Source organism: Pocillopora damicornis, chromosome 1, assembly GCF_964200805.1.
Source record: "Pocillopora damicornis chromosome 1, jaPocDami1.2, whole genome shotgun sequence".
Classification (NCBI taxonomy): Eukaryota; Metazoa; Cnidaria; class Anthozoa; order Scleractinia; family Pocilloporidae; genus Pocillopora; species Pocillopora damicornis.
The window spans coordinates 7,556,329-7,572,646 of NC_142670.1; the positions used below are offsets into that span (position 1 = coordinate 7,556,329).

General features: G+C 40.0%; 1 protein-coding gene across 1 annotated transcript; it reads right to left on the bottom strand.

Moving 5' to 3' along the window:
* Window positions 1-1,854: 1,854 nt before the first annotated feature.
* Window positions 1,855-16,248, bottom strand: LOC149051723 (uncharacterized). Its single transcript, XM_089183942.1, has 21 exons — window positions 15,533-16,248; window positions 13,300-14,298; window positions 12,922-13,145; window positions 12,804-12,828; window positions 12,472-12,695; window positions 12,319-12,378; window positions 11,756-11,963; window positions 11,234-11,341; window positions 10,378-10,465; window positions 9,904-9,994; window positions 9,765-9,814; window positions 9,278-9,404; window positions 9,040-9,143; window positions 8,606-8,708; window positions 8,356-8,506; window positions 8,165-8,246; window positions 7,706-7,772; window positions 7,515-7,597; window positions 7,176-7,296; window positions 2,890-2,931; window positions 1,855-2,759 (listed from the first exon to the last, which is right to left on the bottom strand). The coding sequence occupies exons 1-21, from the start codon at window positions 15,621-15,623 to the stop codon at window positions 2,595-2,597; spliced, it is 3,213 nt and encodes a 1,070-aa protein (XP_089040068.1). The 5' UTR covers window positions 15,624-16,248; the 3' UTR covers window positions 1,855-2,594.
* Window positions 16,249-16,318: the final 70 nt, after the last annotated feature.

A 16,318-nucleotide genomic window follows, 5' to 3' on the forward strand; every position in this document is an offset into this window, starting at 1 on the left:
CTCGAGTCACGTGCGAGAACTCTGAAGAAGTCTTTTTTTTTTTTTCGGACTATGCTTGCGATACTGACAAACTCAACAAAAATTCTTCTTCTAAAGAGAAATTTGGTACTCACTCAACAAAGTTATTGAATATAGGACGATTCCCTAAATCTGACAAGCCTTTGTCAACATCTCACTTTTCTGTTTGAGTTACGTTTCTCTCAGCCTTTCGCTCAACCAATTCTAATCTTTTTTCCCCAAATTTCCTTCTGGCCGAATCAGGTTGGTAGCAATTCTTCTTTGGGAAAACTTTTTTCCAGATCAGTCTCATGATAAAAGAATAAGCTTTCAGAGTGTGTTGTTTTGAGTCAAAATGAGCGTTGTGTTGCTAATTCATTATGCAGGAAATTGGATGTCATTTACATTTTTGACGTCTTGTCTCCCGTGAAATTCAATTGTAAGAACTCAGACTTTTCACCTGTTTAAAAGAAAGCATAGCAAAAATATCAATTAATAGTGTAAGAAATCGTTTCTCTACGCTACTCATTATTCTTTTGAAATAATGGAGTGGACTAAAATGTTAAATAGTCATAAATAGTCAAGCTCGAGAGAGTAAATTTTTGGTATCGATTGTAAATGTCCATTCTTGCGGTCGACTATTCACCATTGCCAGTCTTTGTTTATTAAGCTATTTAAGAAACCATCTCGGTGATTTTAGAGCAGTAGCATAACACGAACTAACTCGGAACAAATATGGTTTTACTTAAAGTAAGTTTCTAATTTCAATTGATTCTCAAAGTTCAAATGACTGTTCTGCCTTGCTTTACCTTTTTACAATGCTCTTCTCCATAAGTAGTTAGATACTGTTTGTATTTTACTTTTCATTTGGATACATCAGTCTGGAATTTCGAGGTATGCCGAGCAGACCAATTAAGAAATACCACTACGACATACAAAATGGGTGATTAATCAACACTATCTCAAGGACATTTCGATTTGAAACCCCCCCCATTTGTTATCGCGCGGCTTTCTTGGTTTTGCAAAATAACACGTCAGTTACCAAAAATAACCACGTCAGCTTCGATAATTGTCCTAAGATTATTAAGGAAATAAGCCAGCTATCGACTTGCGTTATGAAAAATTATGGGGTGTTGATATTGTTCACATCTCCCTTCGAAGCTTTGTCTTTGGGGAAAATGTTCTCTTTTCGGACAGTCTATAAGCGGCGAAAATCATTAGCCTGAGGCGATTTATTCACAAATTAATGAGATATCAAAGATGCGTATCCCGCCAAAGAAGGACGAATCACGCAAGTTCCTCGATATATTGTTGTACCTATATCTCTCTCGATGGAGATGTCCTTAAGATGATCGCGAGATAGCTCTGAAATCTCATCTATCCTTTTTCTAACATTACGAAAGGAGAAATGAGGTACAGACACATGGGGGCTCTGGCCCGCCTCCTTCTAATTTATGTGGAAAACAAAGCGCTTTATTCGAAAGCCTTCATTTATAGTACTTTTGCATAGTGCTGTAAATTGGATCGATCTGCACCACGTATCACACTAAAATGATACATTATTTTTGCAGTGTTTAAATACCTAAATCTAAATATGAAGGGTGGGGCAAGGGGGGGGGGGAGTTGAAATAGATCTAAAAACCTCTTCCCTTTCTAATGGCTTCAATTTTCCCTTAGAAACTGCTCTCTGGGTTTTTTTTTCCCGGAAAAAAAGTCTGATGAAAAATCTTTTTGTTTTTTTACCGTTTACAGCGTTCCTTCACCTAAGATAAACTCAGGGCATTTCTTGCCCAGGTGCATCTTTCCCGAACATCGAAGTTAGTTCCATTTCTTCCTAGTAACTCGCAAATTTTAATCCGTTGAATCCGCTACGTTTAATCAGATGTAACTGATCCTGAAGAAATCTAAAATATTATTTCGTTTTTGTCACAAATTCAATTATTTGTTTTTTCACTCACTTATTTATCATAAAATTTAAAAGTCAGCTTTAACCGCTACTATTACCAAAGCAAATAGTATTTGCTATTTTATACGTATTTTAACTGCTTGAATATTATAAAAAGGTGACGCTATCGTAAAATGTTAGTCTAAATATTGCCCACTAAAATTCAGAGAAATGCGTATCATAGTAAAGCTTAAGACTGTTTGAAGACACTTCACTGCCGCGACATTCCAACTAAATAATAGGAAATAATAGGAGGCGAAGAAACCACCATGTGAAAGTCAGACTATTTTGAATTCTAACAGCAATCGACAGCCAACCTATAGGTTAGTTACTTTGAAGCAATTTAGTTTGCAGCTAAAGCAAACTTTCCCTAATTACGTATGAAGTACTTACTCTTAATTAAAAGAAAAAAAAGCTTGAGAAGCTCTTGCATCTAGCTTAAAAAACGTTAAAGGCTACTGACTTTAGCAAATTACTCAATCATCGCAGTAACTGACATCTTACAAATGACTTATTCACCAAGCTAAAGGCTCGATTTGAACGGCCGAAATCCTCCCGACAGATCGAAAATGAGCAACTACTACTGACTAACTATTACATTAAGCAATCAAATAATGGAGTTTCAGGCTTGGTCAGTGTTGAATCTAGTTCCTCAAGCTGAGTGTTTTTCCACCTCAAACTCATTGAAAGACTGCAATTCAGCTACCCACGTATCACCAACATCACTTGGATTAACCTGTGAGCTCCTCTTTGCGGAGTTTCCATTGTTTGTAGATGGGAAAACCCTGTTCACCTTCCTTTTGAATCGCTCTCTAATCTGCAGATAGACAAGCAAAGTGAACAAATAACGGCACCGATAGACATAGAAAGTAAGGAAATGAACCACTCTCACGGTATATTCAAGTTTAAAACCTCATTATATACACCATATGTATAATTAAACTTACCTGACTGTTTCGCACACAGTGAAGAACGAAAATCAGGAAACCCTTTAACAGAAAAAAAGAATGTTTTTCAGGCCGGTTTCGTTTTGTGATTGCGACTTGGGGTACCTATGTTGAAGTTTATTTTCTTAAAGTCCCAAAGAACAACAAAGAGAATAAAATTATTTCTTGACTTGTAAGAATCTCATAGACAGTGGCATCGCTTTTTTCCTTTTCGTTTAATTTTTATCCTCTTTTGTCTGTGTCACACTTACAAATTAGTGGGCTCGTTGTCAAGCTCTTCCATTACAGGTAAGCATTTTATGGCATCAAGGGCTGATGATGTTACTACATTCTGTCTTGAATAGAGATCAGAGTAGTGTTCCACCCATCTCTCCATCTGTTGTCCCTTGTCTGTGATGGCTTCCCCTGAGGTGGATTTAAGGGAAGCTGTCTTGTTCTGGATTGGACCTATTGATGTTTTGATGCCTTCATACATCCCTCTTATGTTCCCAGTAATTGCTGCAGTCTGGATGGCTTCGCTGAGTTCGGTCCAGTAGTCGTTGGCACAGCGTCTTGCAGTGTGTTTGACTTTGTTCCTTATAGCTCGGAGAATCTGAAGATTTTTCTCGCTGGGCAATCGCTTGTATTCCGTTAGAGCGGCACGCTTTGCTTCTATGATGGGGGTCATCACAGCGGATTTAGCTTTGAACCAGTCATACGATTTCGAGGTACTTTTTCCAAAGGTGGCCAAGGCAGTGCGGTGCATAGTATCCCGTAAGGTGGTCCACTTCTCAGTTGCGGAGTCCCCTGACTGTAATGTTGCTAGATGATTCTCAAACCTCTCAGCAAATTGCTCTTTAAGATCAGGCTGGCTCAACTTAATGACATCAATACGAGGGCTCCCTTTCTTCTTGCCACGGTGGAACCTTTTCGGATGGAGCCTGACCTTGCAACACACCAAGGAGTGGTCTGTGTCACAGTCCGCGCTGTGGTAAGAGCGTGTGTGGAGGACGTTCTTAATAGCGGTTCGTCTGACAAGGATAAGGTCCAGCTGATGCCACTGCTTTGAGCGCGGGTGTCTCCAAGAGACCTTGTGCTGAGGTTTGGTCTTGAAAAAAGAGTTGGCTATGCAGAGTTTGTGATAGGTGCATAGCTCGAGCAGTCTCTGGCCATTGTCGTTCATCTTGCCTATGCCAAACTTTCCAAGGCAAGAAGGCCATGATCTTTGATCAGCTCCTACTCTGGCGTTGAAGTCGCCCAGAAGGATAAGTTGTTCTTTGTTTGGGATGTTGCTGATCGTGGCTGTGAGCTGATCATAAAACTCGTCTTTAATTTCAGGTGTAGCAGAGAGTGTTGGAGCATACACGCTGACGAGAGTTACAGGGCCTGCCGTGGTGTTCAGGCAGAGAGTGAGGAGTCGCTCTGAGCCGCTGTTGCCTGGCTTTACCATGTTCAGCAGGTTGTTCTTCACTGCAAAGCCCACCCCATGCTGACGCGGTACATTGGGGCTTTTCCCCTGCCAGAAGAAGGTGTAGTCTTTCTCCTTCAGTCTTCCAGAGTCTGCAAGTCGTGTTTCTTGTAAGGTGGCAATGTCCACATTAAGCCTCCTAAGTTCGTCGTTAAAGATGGCTGTTTTCCTGGAGTCGCTGGCGTCCTGAAGGTCTTCTGAGAGGCCCGTCAGCATTGTTCTAACGTTCCAGCAGCCTAGTTTCAGGACTGGTTTCTTTTGATGATTTTTGTTATTGCCTGGTGCAAAGTTTGCAGTCTGCCTGTTGGATATCTCCTAATCTCCATGCACCCAATGAAGAAAGCAAACCGTGGCGGGACAGCACCTTATTGACTGGGGGCTGCCCAGCTTGAGGCGGGCGGTAGCTGTCCAGTGGGATTCGAAGATCCCTCCCACCGACGAGAACGACCCCTGGCGCTTCACTCTACGCCAATCGAGCAGTAGCTTATCACCGGTAAACTGCCATTCTCCGTGTTGTGTCTACGCCATGGGCGTAGCTGGAGTGTCCTCTCCAGGTGTAGTGCGAGGTGTGTTGGTGTGTAGTGTAGGCGGATGCTAGCCTGGGCAGTGTTTTATGGAGAACAAGCTGTTGCCCATGTAACATGTTCCCCCTCTCCACGTCACTGATGGGGCCAAAGGAACAACAAGGTCGTTACAATTTGGGACCAGTGCCGTCGCAGGAGCTGCCAGCACGGGTTGAATTCAACTTCGAGCTGCCTTAGGGACTCCAACTCCGGATTTTTCCTCGAGGTTTACTCCTGAAGCCTTTTCCATGTGTGGATATAGCCGCAAGGCAGCAGAGGTTTGGGATAAGGGTTTTCCTTCCCCTAGGTAAACTGCCTTTCCAGGCTAGCGAGCTCTACCTGCCCTGTGCTGTAACCCTAGCAGGGGTGGCTGCGGGGCTGTAAACACTTGCCAAAGGTGTCACCAAGGCTATCAACAGCTTGGCCTCAAGGAAAGCTCCAGGCAGTGACGGGATCCCCCCTGACCTGATCAAACACTGCAAGACTACACTATTACAGCCTTTACATAATGTCCTATGTGCGTGCTGGAAAGAAGGGGCCGTACCACAAGACATGAGGGATGCTAAGATCGTTACCCTCTACAAAAACAAGGGAGATCGCAGTGACTGCAACAACTACAGGGGCATCTCCTTACTCAGCGTTGTGGGCAAAGTCTTTGCTCGGGTTATTTTGGTAAGACTTCAGAAACTGGCTGAACGTATCTATCCAGAGTCACAGTGCGGCTTTCGAGCAGAAAGATCAACGATAGACATGGTATTCTCCCTCCGCCAGCTTCAGGAGAAATGCAGAGAGCAGCAGATGCCTTTGTACATTGCCTTCATCGATCTGACCAAGGCGTTTGATCTTGTAAGCAGAGAGGGTCTCTCCAGAATTCTATCTAAAATTGGCTGCCCCCCTAAACTACACAGCCTGATTGAGTCCTTCCATGCCAACATGCAGGGGACTGTGCAGTTCAACGGCAGAACCTCTGAGTCATTCAACATCAACAGCGGTGTCAAACAGGGCTGCGTACTTGCCCCAACCCTTTTCGGAATCTTCTTTGCCTTCCTTCTGAAACATGCATTTGGCGCATCGAAAGAAGGGATCTACCTGCATACAAGATCAGATGGCAGGCTTTTCAATCTTGCCCGTCTCCGAGCAAAGACCAAAGTGCGTGAAGCCCTGATAAGAGACATGCTATTTGCTGACGATGCAGCAGTAGCCTGCCATACTCAGCAAGCACTTCAGTCACTCATGGACCATTTCTCTCAGGCCTGCAAAGACTTTGGGCTTACCATCAGCCTGAAAAAGACTAAAGTCCTGGAACAAGGAACAGAAACACCACCATCCGTTACCATCGACGATTACGAGCTAGAAGTGGTCCATCATTTTACGTATCTAGGCTCCACTGTCACTGACAATCTCTCCTTAGTCTTCGAGCTCGACCAGAGAATTGGAAAGGCGGCTGCCACACTTGCACGCCTCACTACACGTGTGTGGTCCAACCCCATGCTCACAGAGAAGACCAAGATGGCAGTATACAGCGCTTGTGTCATCAGTACACTGCTATACGGCAGCGAGACATGGACGATGTACGCCAGACAAGAAAAACGCCTGAACACCTTCCACATGAGAAGCCTCCGCCGCATCCTGGGAATTTCGTGGCAAGACAAAGTCCCAAACACAGAGGTCTTGTCTCGTGCGGGCCTGCCAAGCACGTCAACCTTACTCAGGCAACGTAGACTCCGCTGGCTGGGCCACGTTCATCGCATGCCAGACGGCCGCATCCCCAAAGACTTACTGTATGGTGAACTAGCCACTGGAAGTAGACGCAGAGGACGCCCACAGCTGCGATACCGAGATGCTTTGAAGCGTGACATGAAGGCTGTAGGAATTGACACAGAGACCTGGGAAAATCTCGCAGCTGATCGGTCACAATGGAGAGGAGCCGTTACAAGGCACCTCAAAACAGGAGAAGAGAAGCTGACACAAGCTGCCACAAGGAGGCGGACCCGCAGAAAACTTCGTATCAGCAATGTCCAACAAACAGCATACACGTGCAGCACTTGCGGCAGGGACCGCCATTCACGCATTGGCCTTCACAGTCATAGTCGCAGATGCTCCAGCCAAACACACAATTAGGATGCTATACCCATGGTCGACCCTGACCGATGGAGGCCTACACACTTACAAATATCCCATCAACACCCTACGATTTATAATTATAAAGTAATCTCGACACTCAATGTGGATAATCTCATGTATGAAACTATAAAATGGTAATATTTGATACTCACCTGAGTAGAGTTGAAGATAGTAAAAATGTAGGAAAAAGCTTTGTGTAGTGGCGACAGAAGACCAAATAACCACGTGATACCCAACAGGGGAATCATCACCATGCATGCTCTAATGCCAACTCTGAAGGACGAAAACTTGTTGATCAATTGATTGCACATCACCCTCACAAACATTTACAGTACCCAGAATTTCTTTACCCTAATTAATAACAACAAGCTCCTGAGGAAGTTAGACGTATTCGATTGTAAGGATTCTTAAAGATTTCACCCAATCTCTTGCAGGAACTGGAAACTTTTTTCCCTCTCTTTTTTTAAATTTAATTAAGAGCCCTTTCTCACCGTAACTGCTGACTTTGCTTGTCTCCTGTTGGCTGCATTCTGGTCATCTCCCTTATGACTCGTGTGAGTATCAAAATGTTGATCTGATAAAGGAGTAGATAAATTAAAAGCTTGTATTAAGGTATGGCTATTACACATTTCAAGTCTTATATCAGAATCACCAAATTGAATAAGCCGAGTCAGAAACTTACCGCTTCAATTGCAATCACAAATGTGACAAATATCCATATCAAATTGTTTGCTGAGGATATCCAACAACTTAAAAGGGGAAAGATAACAAAACAATAAAAAAAATTGGCAGCATTAGATCTGCAGTCAACGTAATTCGTAAGAAATTACAAAGCAAACAATACGCCCGCGTATTGTTCGGCGTATATAGCTCACGACTGGGCCCAGCGAACGATTGAGATGTCGAGTTGAACACGAGGAGATAAATTTCATATCTGCATTTCATATTTTCAAATTTCATATCTGCAAGCGAAAAACAGAAAGCTGTCCCGAGAGGATAAATGTTATGAGAAGGACTTTGAGGTAAAGTTAATAAAAATGTCAAAGCAAATTAAAAGAAACATCAAAACTTCAAGAAAAAAATTAACAATTTAAGGGAAGAAATAGAGGAGAAAAAAAGAAAAAAAACATACGCCTCGTACAATTTGTCGCTGGTGTAACTCTGTATTCCTTCTTTTCCGGCAGCGATGCACAGTGAAATGGCCACCATAACTAAGGGAAAACCTATCACGAAATTATAAAGCAATCAAGGCGACTCAATAAGATAAAAATTAAATTAGTTAAAAACAATTAAAAGCAGCATATCGTTAGTTCAACTGTATAATCAAAATACCCCATGACATGACGTGATACATGTGCATCTTGGTGTTGATGTTATAAACCTTTACAACAAACAGATAGAGATAAATTCCCTCGACCAGCATCCAACAGAAAGCGGCCATCAGAAGATACTGCATAATAACTGCTACTATGACACACGCAGTCTGCACAGAGACGTAAAGAAAAAAATATTTTGTCATTTCAATGTTTTGTTTGATCATAATATATTTAATTTAATTGAAATAATGGAAAAAACTTCCCACCTTGTTCTCTGTGGCGTTTATTCCGGAGAGAAAAAATATTTGTCCAGCTCCTAAAGCCACAGCAAGACTGACGCGTATTTGAGACAGAGGCTGACGAACATCTCTGTTAAAATCAAGATATTAGAGCAGCAACAACAACACACACACACACACACACACAAAACCAAACAAAAAAACAAAAGCAAAAAAATGAGTGAAAGCAAGAGAGAGCAGTTAGGCAGATGAACTTGGACAGTCACTGATAACGAGTGATGTCCAAAACATTGGGTACGGATTAAGTTTCTAACTAGCACCAAGGCATTCCATTTATTATTCTTTTTTTTTTTTTGGAGGGGGGGAGAGGGGGTATGAACATTACATTGGCTTTATTTATTTACCACATCTTCCAAGGTATTTAAGGATGTTCTTCCTGATAATTTGATTGCAGTACTTACGTAAGGAAAGAATATAAAGTTATTGTAGAAAGTATTCCGATGATGGAAAGGCTTAGCCCCACATACGTGATGATCTCCAGGATAGCTACGTCGTTCTCGGAAAGCTGCGTCGAAAACAAAAGCAGAAGGAGGCAATACTTAAATTAACCATGCGGACCCATTATTAGTTTGGAAACAAAGTAAAAAACAATGATAATGATAATGATAATAATAATAATAATAATATTAATAAAGCTACCTTAGTGCTACCGCTGAAGTCAACTAAGACAGCGAAATGAGTCAAATGATTGCAACTGCAAACCGTTTCTTCTGAATTGCTCTTCGAATGATCCACATTACAACCTTCCTCTGAAAACCCATCTGGACTAAAAACAAAGGAATATTACAATATAAGAAATAACAATAACGATTTTCTTTCTCAGAGGGCACCGTAACAAATCCTGCAATCTGATTGGTTGTTAGTTCGGATTTCCAATCTCTGCCCACGGCCACGGTGACGATTACACGGATTACCGAGTACGTCATTACCTTCCATGCCATTATTCGTACATATATTTCATTTTGCCGACTGGGCAATATTTTTACACAAAAGAGCCATAAGTCTTTTACCGCTGACCTCGCAAATGAGGGTTTGACTGGTAATCTCCAGTTTCTACACTCAACTTTGGACTAAACCCAAAAATGATGGAGTTCCAAAGCATATTTAACAACATCTTTGTTTTTACCTATTTTTGAAACCACTCCAAAACATGCAGTGTTGTTCTTCTTTAACGACCTGAAAATACAGTTTACACGTATTTCTATTAAATCGATCCAACATGACACAGATGGAACGCGCTCATCTTTCTGTATTTTTGCTGTTACCTGAAGGTTTCTGAACTTCAAGATGGCATCTCGTCGTAATTTTTCAGGTTTGGGATTCATCGCTGCCGTCATTATTCTGGTGTTAACATACCTGCAGAGAAAATGTTTTCCTATGCCATCAAGTTTTGCAAAGCATCACACTGCATTTATATGTAAATGCATGATGCAGAAGCACACTTAATCATTTTTATCTTCGATGTAAAACGGTGATAATGAAAACTAACTTTTTTGTGTGACTTTGAGAGTTTATTGTGTGGTAGAGAAAACTTAATAAAATTAGTAAAATTTCTTCAAATGAGCTTCAAAATGGACTTTAGTCATGGCCTTCTTTTTTCATTGTTAAAGTTCTTATCATACCACTTAATAGGCTTCTCCTTATTTTGATTGGTTAAATTTGGTATGGCATGCCATATAATTCAATACATGCACGCTAAGCACGAACCAAGTCGCAACTATTTCATCGTTTAACGTCACCTAGAAGTGTTAGTTTCTTTCCCAGTGGATTGATTTCTCAGCAGTAATTCATGAAGATCCTTGTACAAACACCCCACAATCACTGACCCTATGAAGAAAACAACCAGAGTGTGGAAAAAAAGTTCTTCTAACGCCAAACGATGGGGTTAGCCTCAGTATAAACATGTTCGAAATGGTGATCGATCAAGTTCCCCTCTCTTTCTTTCACTAAAGAACTTATTAAGTTATAATACAGTATGGGCCATAATTTGTTTGACCCATTTATTTTGACATTTGATAACCCAACTGGCTAAACTACCTCATTGTTCCTTTATCATTCTGAATAAACTATTTGAACCCAAGACTCCACTGGAATAGATCAACTAAAATGCTTTCGTTGTTTTTTACTTTCCTATGACGTCAGTGAAAACACAGAAATGTTGTGCGTGCTAATTATCATTAATTCAAGCAATTGACCCTACATTCTACTTGTTAAAGGGCGAAATCATCTACTTTGAATTTTGGGAGAACGTTCAACTAAGGTTTATATATCACGAGATGGGCGTGAGTGATTGGCAAACAGTCCAGACTAAACTTGACCATTCTCCCAGCTTCCTGATAGGGTCATCACGTCGGTTTAACATCTTTTGCTTTTATAATATAAACGTCAATTTTCTATGGGTTTACCTGAGCAATAAACGAAAGGTTTTTTGACCATTCGGGGTGCACATATTTTCTCAGCTGTTTTGAGATGTTTAATGATTGACAAATAGTACACTGATACGCAAAACCATCTGAGTTCTAAATAATAGAGTAAATATTAAAGAGAAAAAATGCAATTCTATGATTTAGAGCTTAAAATGTGGTTAACGCAAACCTTTTTCAGCAAAATCATCCGAGGATATATTAATGCTGACTTCCCATTCTTCCCCCTTGAGGAAGAAGTCAGTTGCATCATGGCGGTAGCCAATTTGAATACCCAAAACTGTCAGAAGAACGCGAAGATGTTAGATGATGATTGGAATTCAAAGAGATGATTGTGGCATATGCAGATCCTCTTCTTGAAGGTCTACACACAGTTCTACGCTATGATTTTTCAAACGCCATTCGGGTTTATTTGAAATATATTATTGTACTAAGATCGTACTCACAAACTCAAAAGAGGAAATTGAAGCAAAATTTTATCAAAACGAAAATCACTTCTCGTCAACTGTGCTTCACCCTTCTTCGTGCACCTAATTGCATCAAGCCAGACGAATTTTATGTGCCTTCGACTACTTCCATGAGCCTTTCAAGAATTCACTTGTATCACTTAATATCTAAGGCCAGGCGGCAGAAAGACCATTCGGGTAGACAATTGGACGGTAGGTCAGTTACCAATAAAAAAATATTAACTCACCCATTGTTTGGCTTGTGATCGCTGTAGAAGGATTCGTTCCATTTAGATGGTATTTACCATAGTTAAGGGCAAATTCCTCGAAGGCGACTGCCACCTTAAAGATGGATTCTCTTCTTGTTTCTTCTCCTCCATCATTAAGTTGGCCTTTAATGGGTGTTGTGATGTTCATAAAATTATCGATAAAGTCTTCAAATACACGCATAGCCTCCTTAAAGGACCAAAAAGTTAACTTTAATCGTGTCGAACGTTATCACAATGAGAAAACAAAAGCGCACATCATAAGACTTGAACTGATTGGATATTGTATGATTTAAAAAGGAGCGTTTTAACAGAACATCATTTAAGCAAATGAGCCACTCATCTTTTGAGGAGGTATACTTTCCTATATTAAATTCTCTTGATGCCAGTAAAAATACTGTATTGTCATGCTTTTGTCCCTGTTTAAAACGCTTGTGCAGCTTACGAACTGCAGCGTTGCACAAGTAACTCCTTTTAATTACCGCACATTTCACATCTCCAAGTAATCTTAATCTTGTTATAAGGAGATATAAGTGCATTCATACCTTCAAAGAGTTATTTCTCCTGCTATCTATTTCACCAAGTTTAGAAACAGAACCATTTGCCTGTGGTAAAGAAAGACAAAAGCGTTGAAGAATGGCAGAAATTATGAAAATTATTGTTACAAAAGAAATAAAAGGAGAACCTAGGAAACATACCAAATTCTTAAGTACTTCTAACGTAGATGTCCAAATTGACGATGGCGGAGACGACGATGCTGCTTCCTGTAATGATAAAGATGCTGATGATTTTGTTGATATTGATTCTGATTCTGCTGTTGTTGTTGCTTCTGCTCCTGAGGACGATGACGATATTGAAGAGGATGGCAATGGTGATGGTGAGAGTAATGATAATGGTGATGACGACGATGACTGCAAGTGATCTGTATGTTGAAGTAAAAGCTAGATATCAAAACAACAATGAACTAAAATTGAAAAGCAATGATAGAGCGTAAAGAATTTGGAATATGAACAATGAAGAAAGAGCTCACCAAGTTTAGAAACAGAACCATTTGCCTGTGGTAAAGAAAGACAAAAGCGTTGAAGAATGGCAGAAACTATGAAAATTATTGTTACAAAAGAAAAAAAAGGAGAAACTACGAAACATACCAAATTCTTAAGTATTTCCAACGTAGATGTCCAAATTGACGATGGCAGAGACGATGATGCTGCTGCCTGTAATGATGAAGATGCTGATGATTTTGTTGATATTGATTCTGATTCTGCTGTTGTTGTTGCTTCTGCTCCTGATGACGATGGCGATATTGAAGAGGATGGCAATGGTGATGGTGAGAGTAATGATAATGGTGATGACGACGATGACTGCAAGTGATCTGTATGTTGAAGTAAAAGCTAGATGTCAGAAAAAAACATTTAACTAAAATTGAAAAGCAATGATAGAACGCAAGGAATTTGGAATATGAACAGTGAAGAAAGAGCTATTCTATTTTAAGACTCATTGACATTCAATACGTTAAGTTTACTCACCCCAAGTATGAGATTTATCTTTTCGCTGCACTGTTGAAATTTGAGTTGAGAAACCTTGAGTCGCCGTTGACGGAGTAGATGAAATTAAATCTGACCTGTATGAATCGGAAGAGCTGCAGAAGCCCCTTAAACATTTTGTGCATGTGCAGCGTTTATCTCCGCCATTGTTGGTAGAAAAGATTCCCTGCGTGAGAGGATATGAGTCCAAAGACGACATGAGACTTCCACAATAGTCACCATTCCCAGAGCATGAAACCCAACCTTGAGGGCTGGTCGGCCAAGTTCTAGAGATATGACATGTGACAGCGTCACAGGTCTGTGTACAATCAATCGCGTTACAATGCATATTGCACATTTCTAATTTATTTTTGCATTGCTGTTTTCTGCATTGTCCCCCTCCGCAGTTCAGGTTGCATGTTTTAGCGTTGCAAGTTTGTTCACAATCCCCTCCGCTACATTCCAAGTACATTTCACAAAAATCTGTTTCATCATGACACTCCTGTTTCTTACATTGACCCCTGCTGCAGTTCAGCTTGCATGTTTTAGCTTTGCAAGTTTGTTCACAATCCCCTCCGCTACATTCTAGATTCATTTCACAGACGACTCCTTTGTCATCGCACTTCTGAAATTTACATTTTCCCCCGCTGCAGTTTAGTTTGCACGTTTTAGCTTTGCAAGTTTGTTCACAATCCCCTCCGCTACATTCTAGATTCATTTCACAGACGTCTACTTTGTCATCGCACTTCTGAAATTTACATTTTCCCCCGCTGCAGTTTAGTTTGCATGTTTTAGCTTTGCAAGTTTGTTCACAATCCCCTCCGCCACAATTCAGAACCATTTCACACTCTTTTGCGAGACTTTTGCACGTTTGTTTGCATCCTATTCCCAGGCAAGTACAAGAATTAGCGTTGCTATGAAGCAGATGGCAAGAATAATCGTCTTTAGTACAATACAAGTCAAACACATCGTTGTTGCAAACGTTACCGTGCACCCAAAAGCCTGGAAAAAAGAAAGTAATCACAAGAATAAATAGAGAATAATACATGGGTGCGCAGAGATATGGAATTTCTCTTCGAGTGATGTCGAGTTGAGCACGTGTAAGTAGCTGATTGGCCGTATCAACACACGTAAAAAAAAACCATATTTTTTCGCGTGTGTTCTTACAGCTTTTCTCAGGGCCGGAAATCTTTTTTATAACACTGCAGTTTATGTGATAAATTTAGACAATTATATAATATATAATAGACAATAGTTCACTGAGCCCTCTCACTCCCCCGCCAAACGAAAAAAGAAAAGGAAAAAAAAGCAGATTCATGAAATTGTTGAATAAATCTAGCGTAGAACTTTCATAATATCTATACTATTTTAGTATGATTTGAATAAATATATATCATTCATAGCAATTAACCTTCTATTTGCAGCAATTATTCTGCCATCCTGAAGCTGTTAGGCGTCACTGACTGATTTGCAAATTAAAAAATGTATATATTTATCTACTTGTTATTGTTTTTTTTTTGTAATAATTTTTGCAAGGGTAGAGCGTTACTTCGGGCCATTTTGCAGGTTGCCCTGGTATGATTACAGATTGACGCCGTGTTTCCATAACTACGCGTAAAGCCTTAGAATCGAGAGAATGATATGTTATTTCTGAGTAGTAAGAATATTTCCGCTCAATGGCGCTGAGTTGCAATTGTTAACTTTTGTTTATTCAACTTAATGCAAGATGAAAATGAATGAATAACTGAAATAAAAAAAAGATTTATAAACATTGAAAAGGAAGTATAGAAAACTGCCTTTCCCTTGAACAAGAGGACTTGAAATGGTGTTATTAAGCTAGTAGGCTCAGTAATTTGTTAGAGATGAAGAGACAGCTGATTGTCAAATACATCTTTTGTCATTCCTGAATTCGCATATCCTCATTTGCATTTTTGCGCAAAAATTATTTATTTTCATGATGGACCCCTGAGTCAAATCAGACTTAAAGCTTGTGGCACAGGAATACATTGTAAAATTAGTTCCTTTAAATATTTTCTTGAAATAAATTAGTCTTGGCTTCCTTATGGATGTTGGTTTGATTAGCTGGGATGAAGAGCAAACTTTTCTAAAACCATTCTAGCATTCTTTGGTGGTCTCACCCAACGCTTTTCGGAGAGCCATAAGAGCGCCTCCTCTAGGTATACTTGTGATAAATATTAAACAAAAAATCTCTTTTGACAAAAACTTTGATACTCACTCAGGAGAGCACTTGATAACAGGAGTGTTCCCCATATCTGGCAACTTCTATTCATCATCATTTTTTTTTTTTCGTTGTGTAAGTTTAGCATCTGTCAGCTGAACTAAACACAGCCTTTTGGCAAATTTTCTGTGGCTCAGGATCGGTTGATATTTTCTTTCTCAGTGAGGAAGGCTTGTGAGAATTCTCTCTTCGGAGATATTTGAAAGATCAGTCTTATGATGTTGTTTTGACCAGAACCAGCTGCCTAATGTAAGCATAAGCGGGAAATTGAATGTCATGCAAATCATTGACGTCAGATCTTTCTGCTTAAATTCAGTGATATTTCCCCTTTTTGCATCCGTTTGAAATTTAGGTAAAACAAATACGATTAATATAAAATTATCATTTTAACAAACTTTCTCATTAGAATATTTAGAACTCTCTCCATAAATGTTAAATTCATGTGAGTATTCATGTTAATCGCAAATAATTAATGGCCATTGCCACCCTTTGCTTATTTCGTCACTTAACAACGATAACAGAAGGGCTTTTTAGAGCTCTTACATCACAGAAGTCGCTTCGGGATAATTACTGCTCGGCAAGTCTACCATAGGAGAGTGCTTTACCTTTTATTGATATTAGTGCCCGTATGCTGCAGAGATGAAGATCCCGCCTGTTTACGCAATGCACCACAAATCTTCTTTATCAATTATACACAAAACTTTTTTGGTCTATCAAAATTTAGGCATAGTAGTTCAAATTGCTTTATTAGGTACGTGGGTTTTTTATCTTCACTGCATTAAT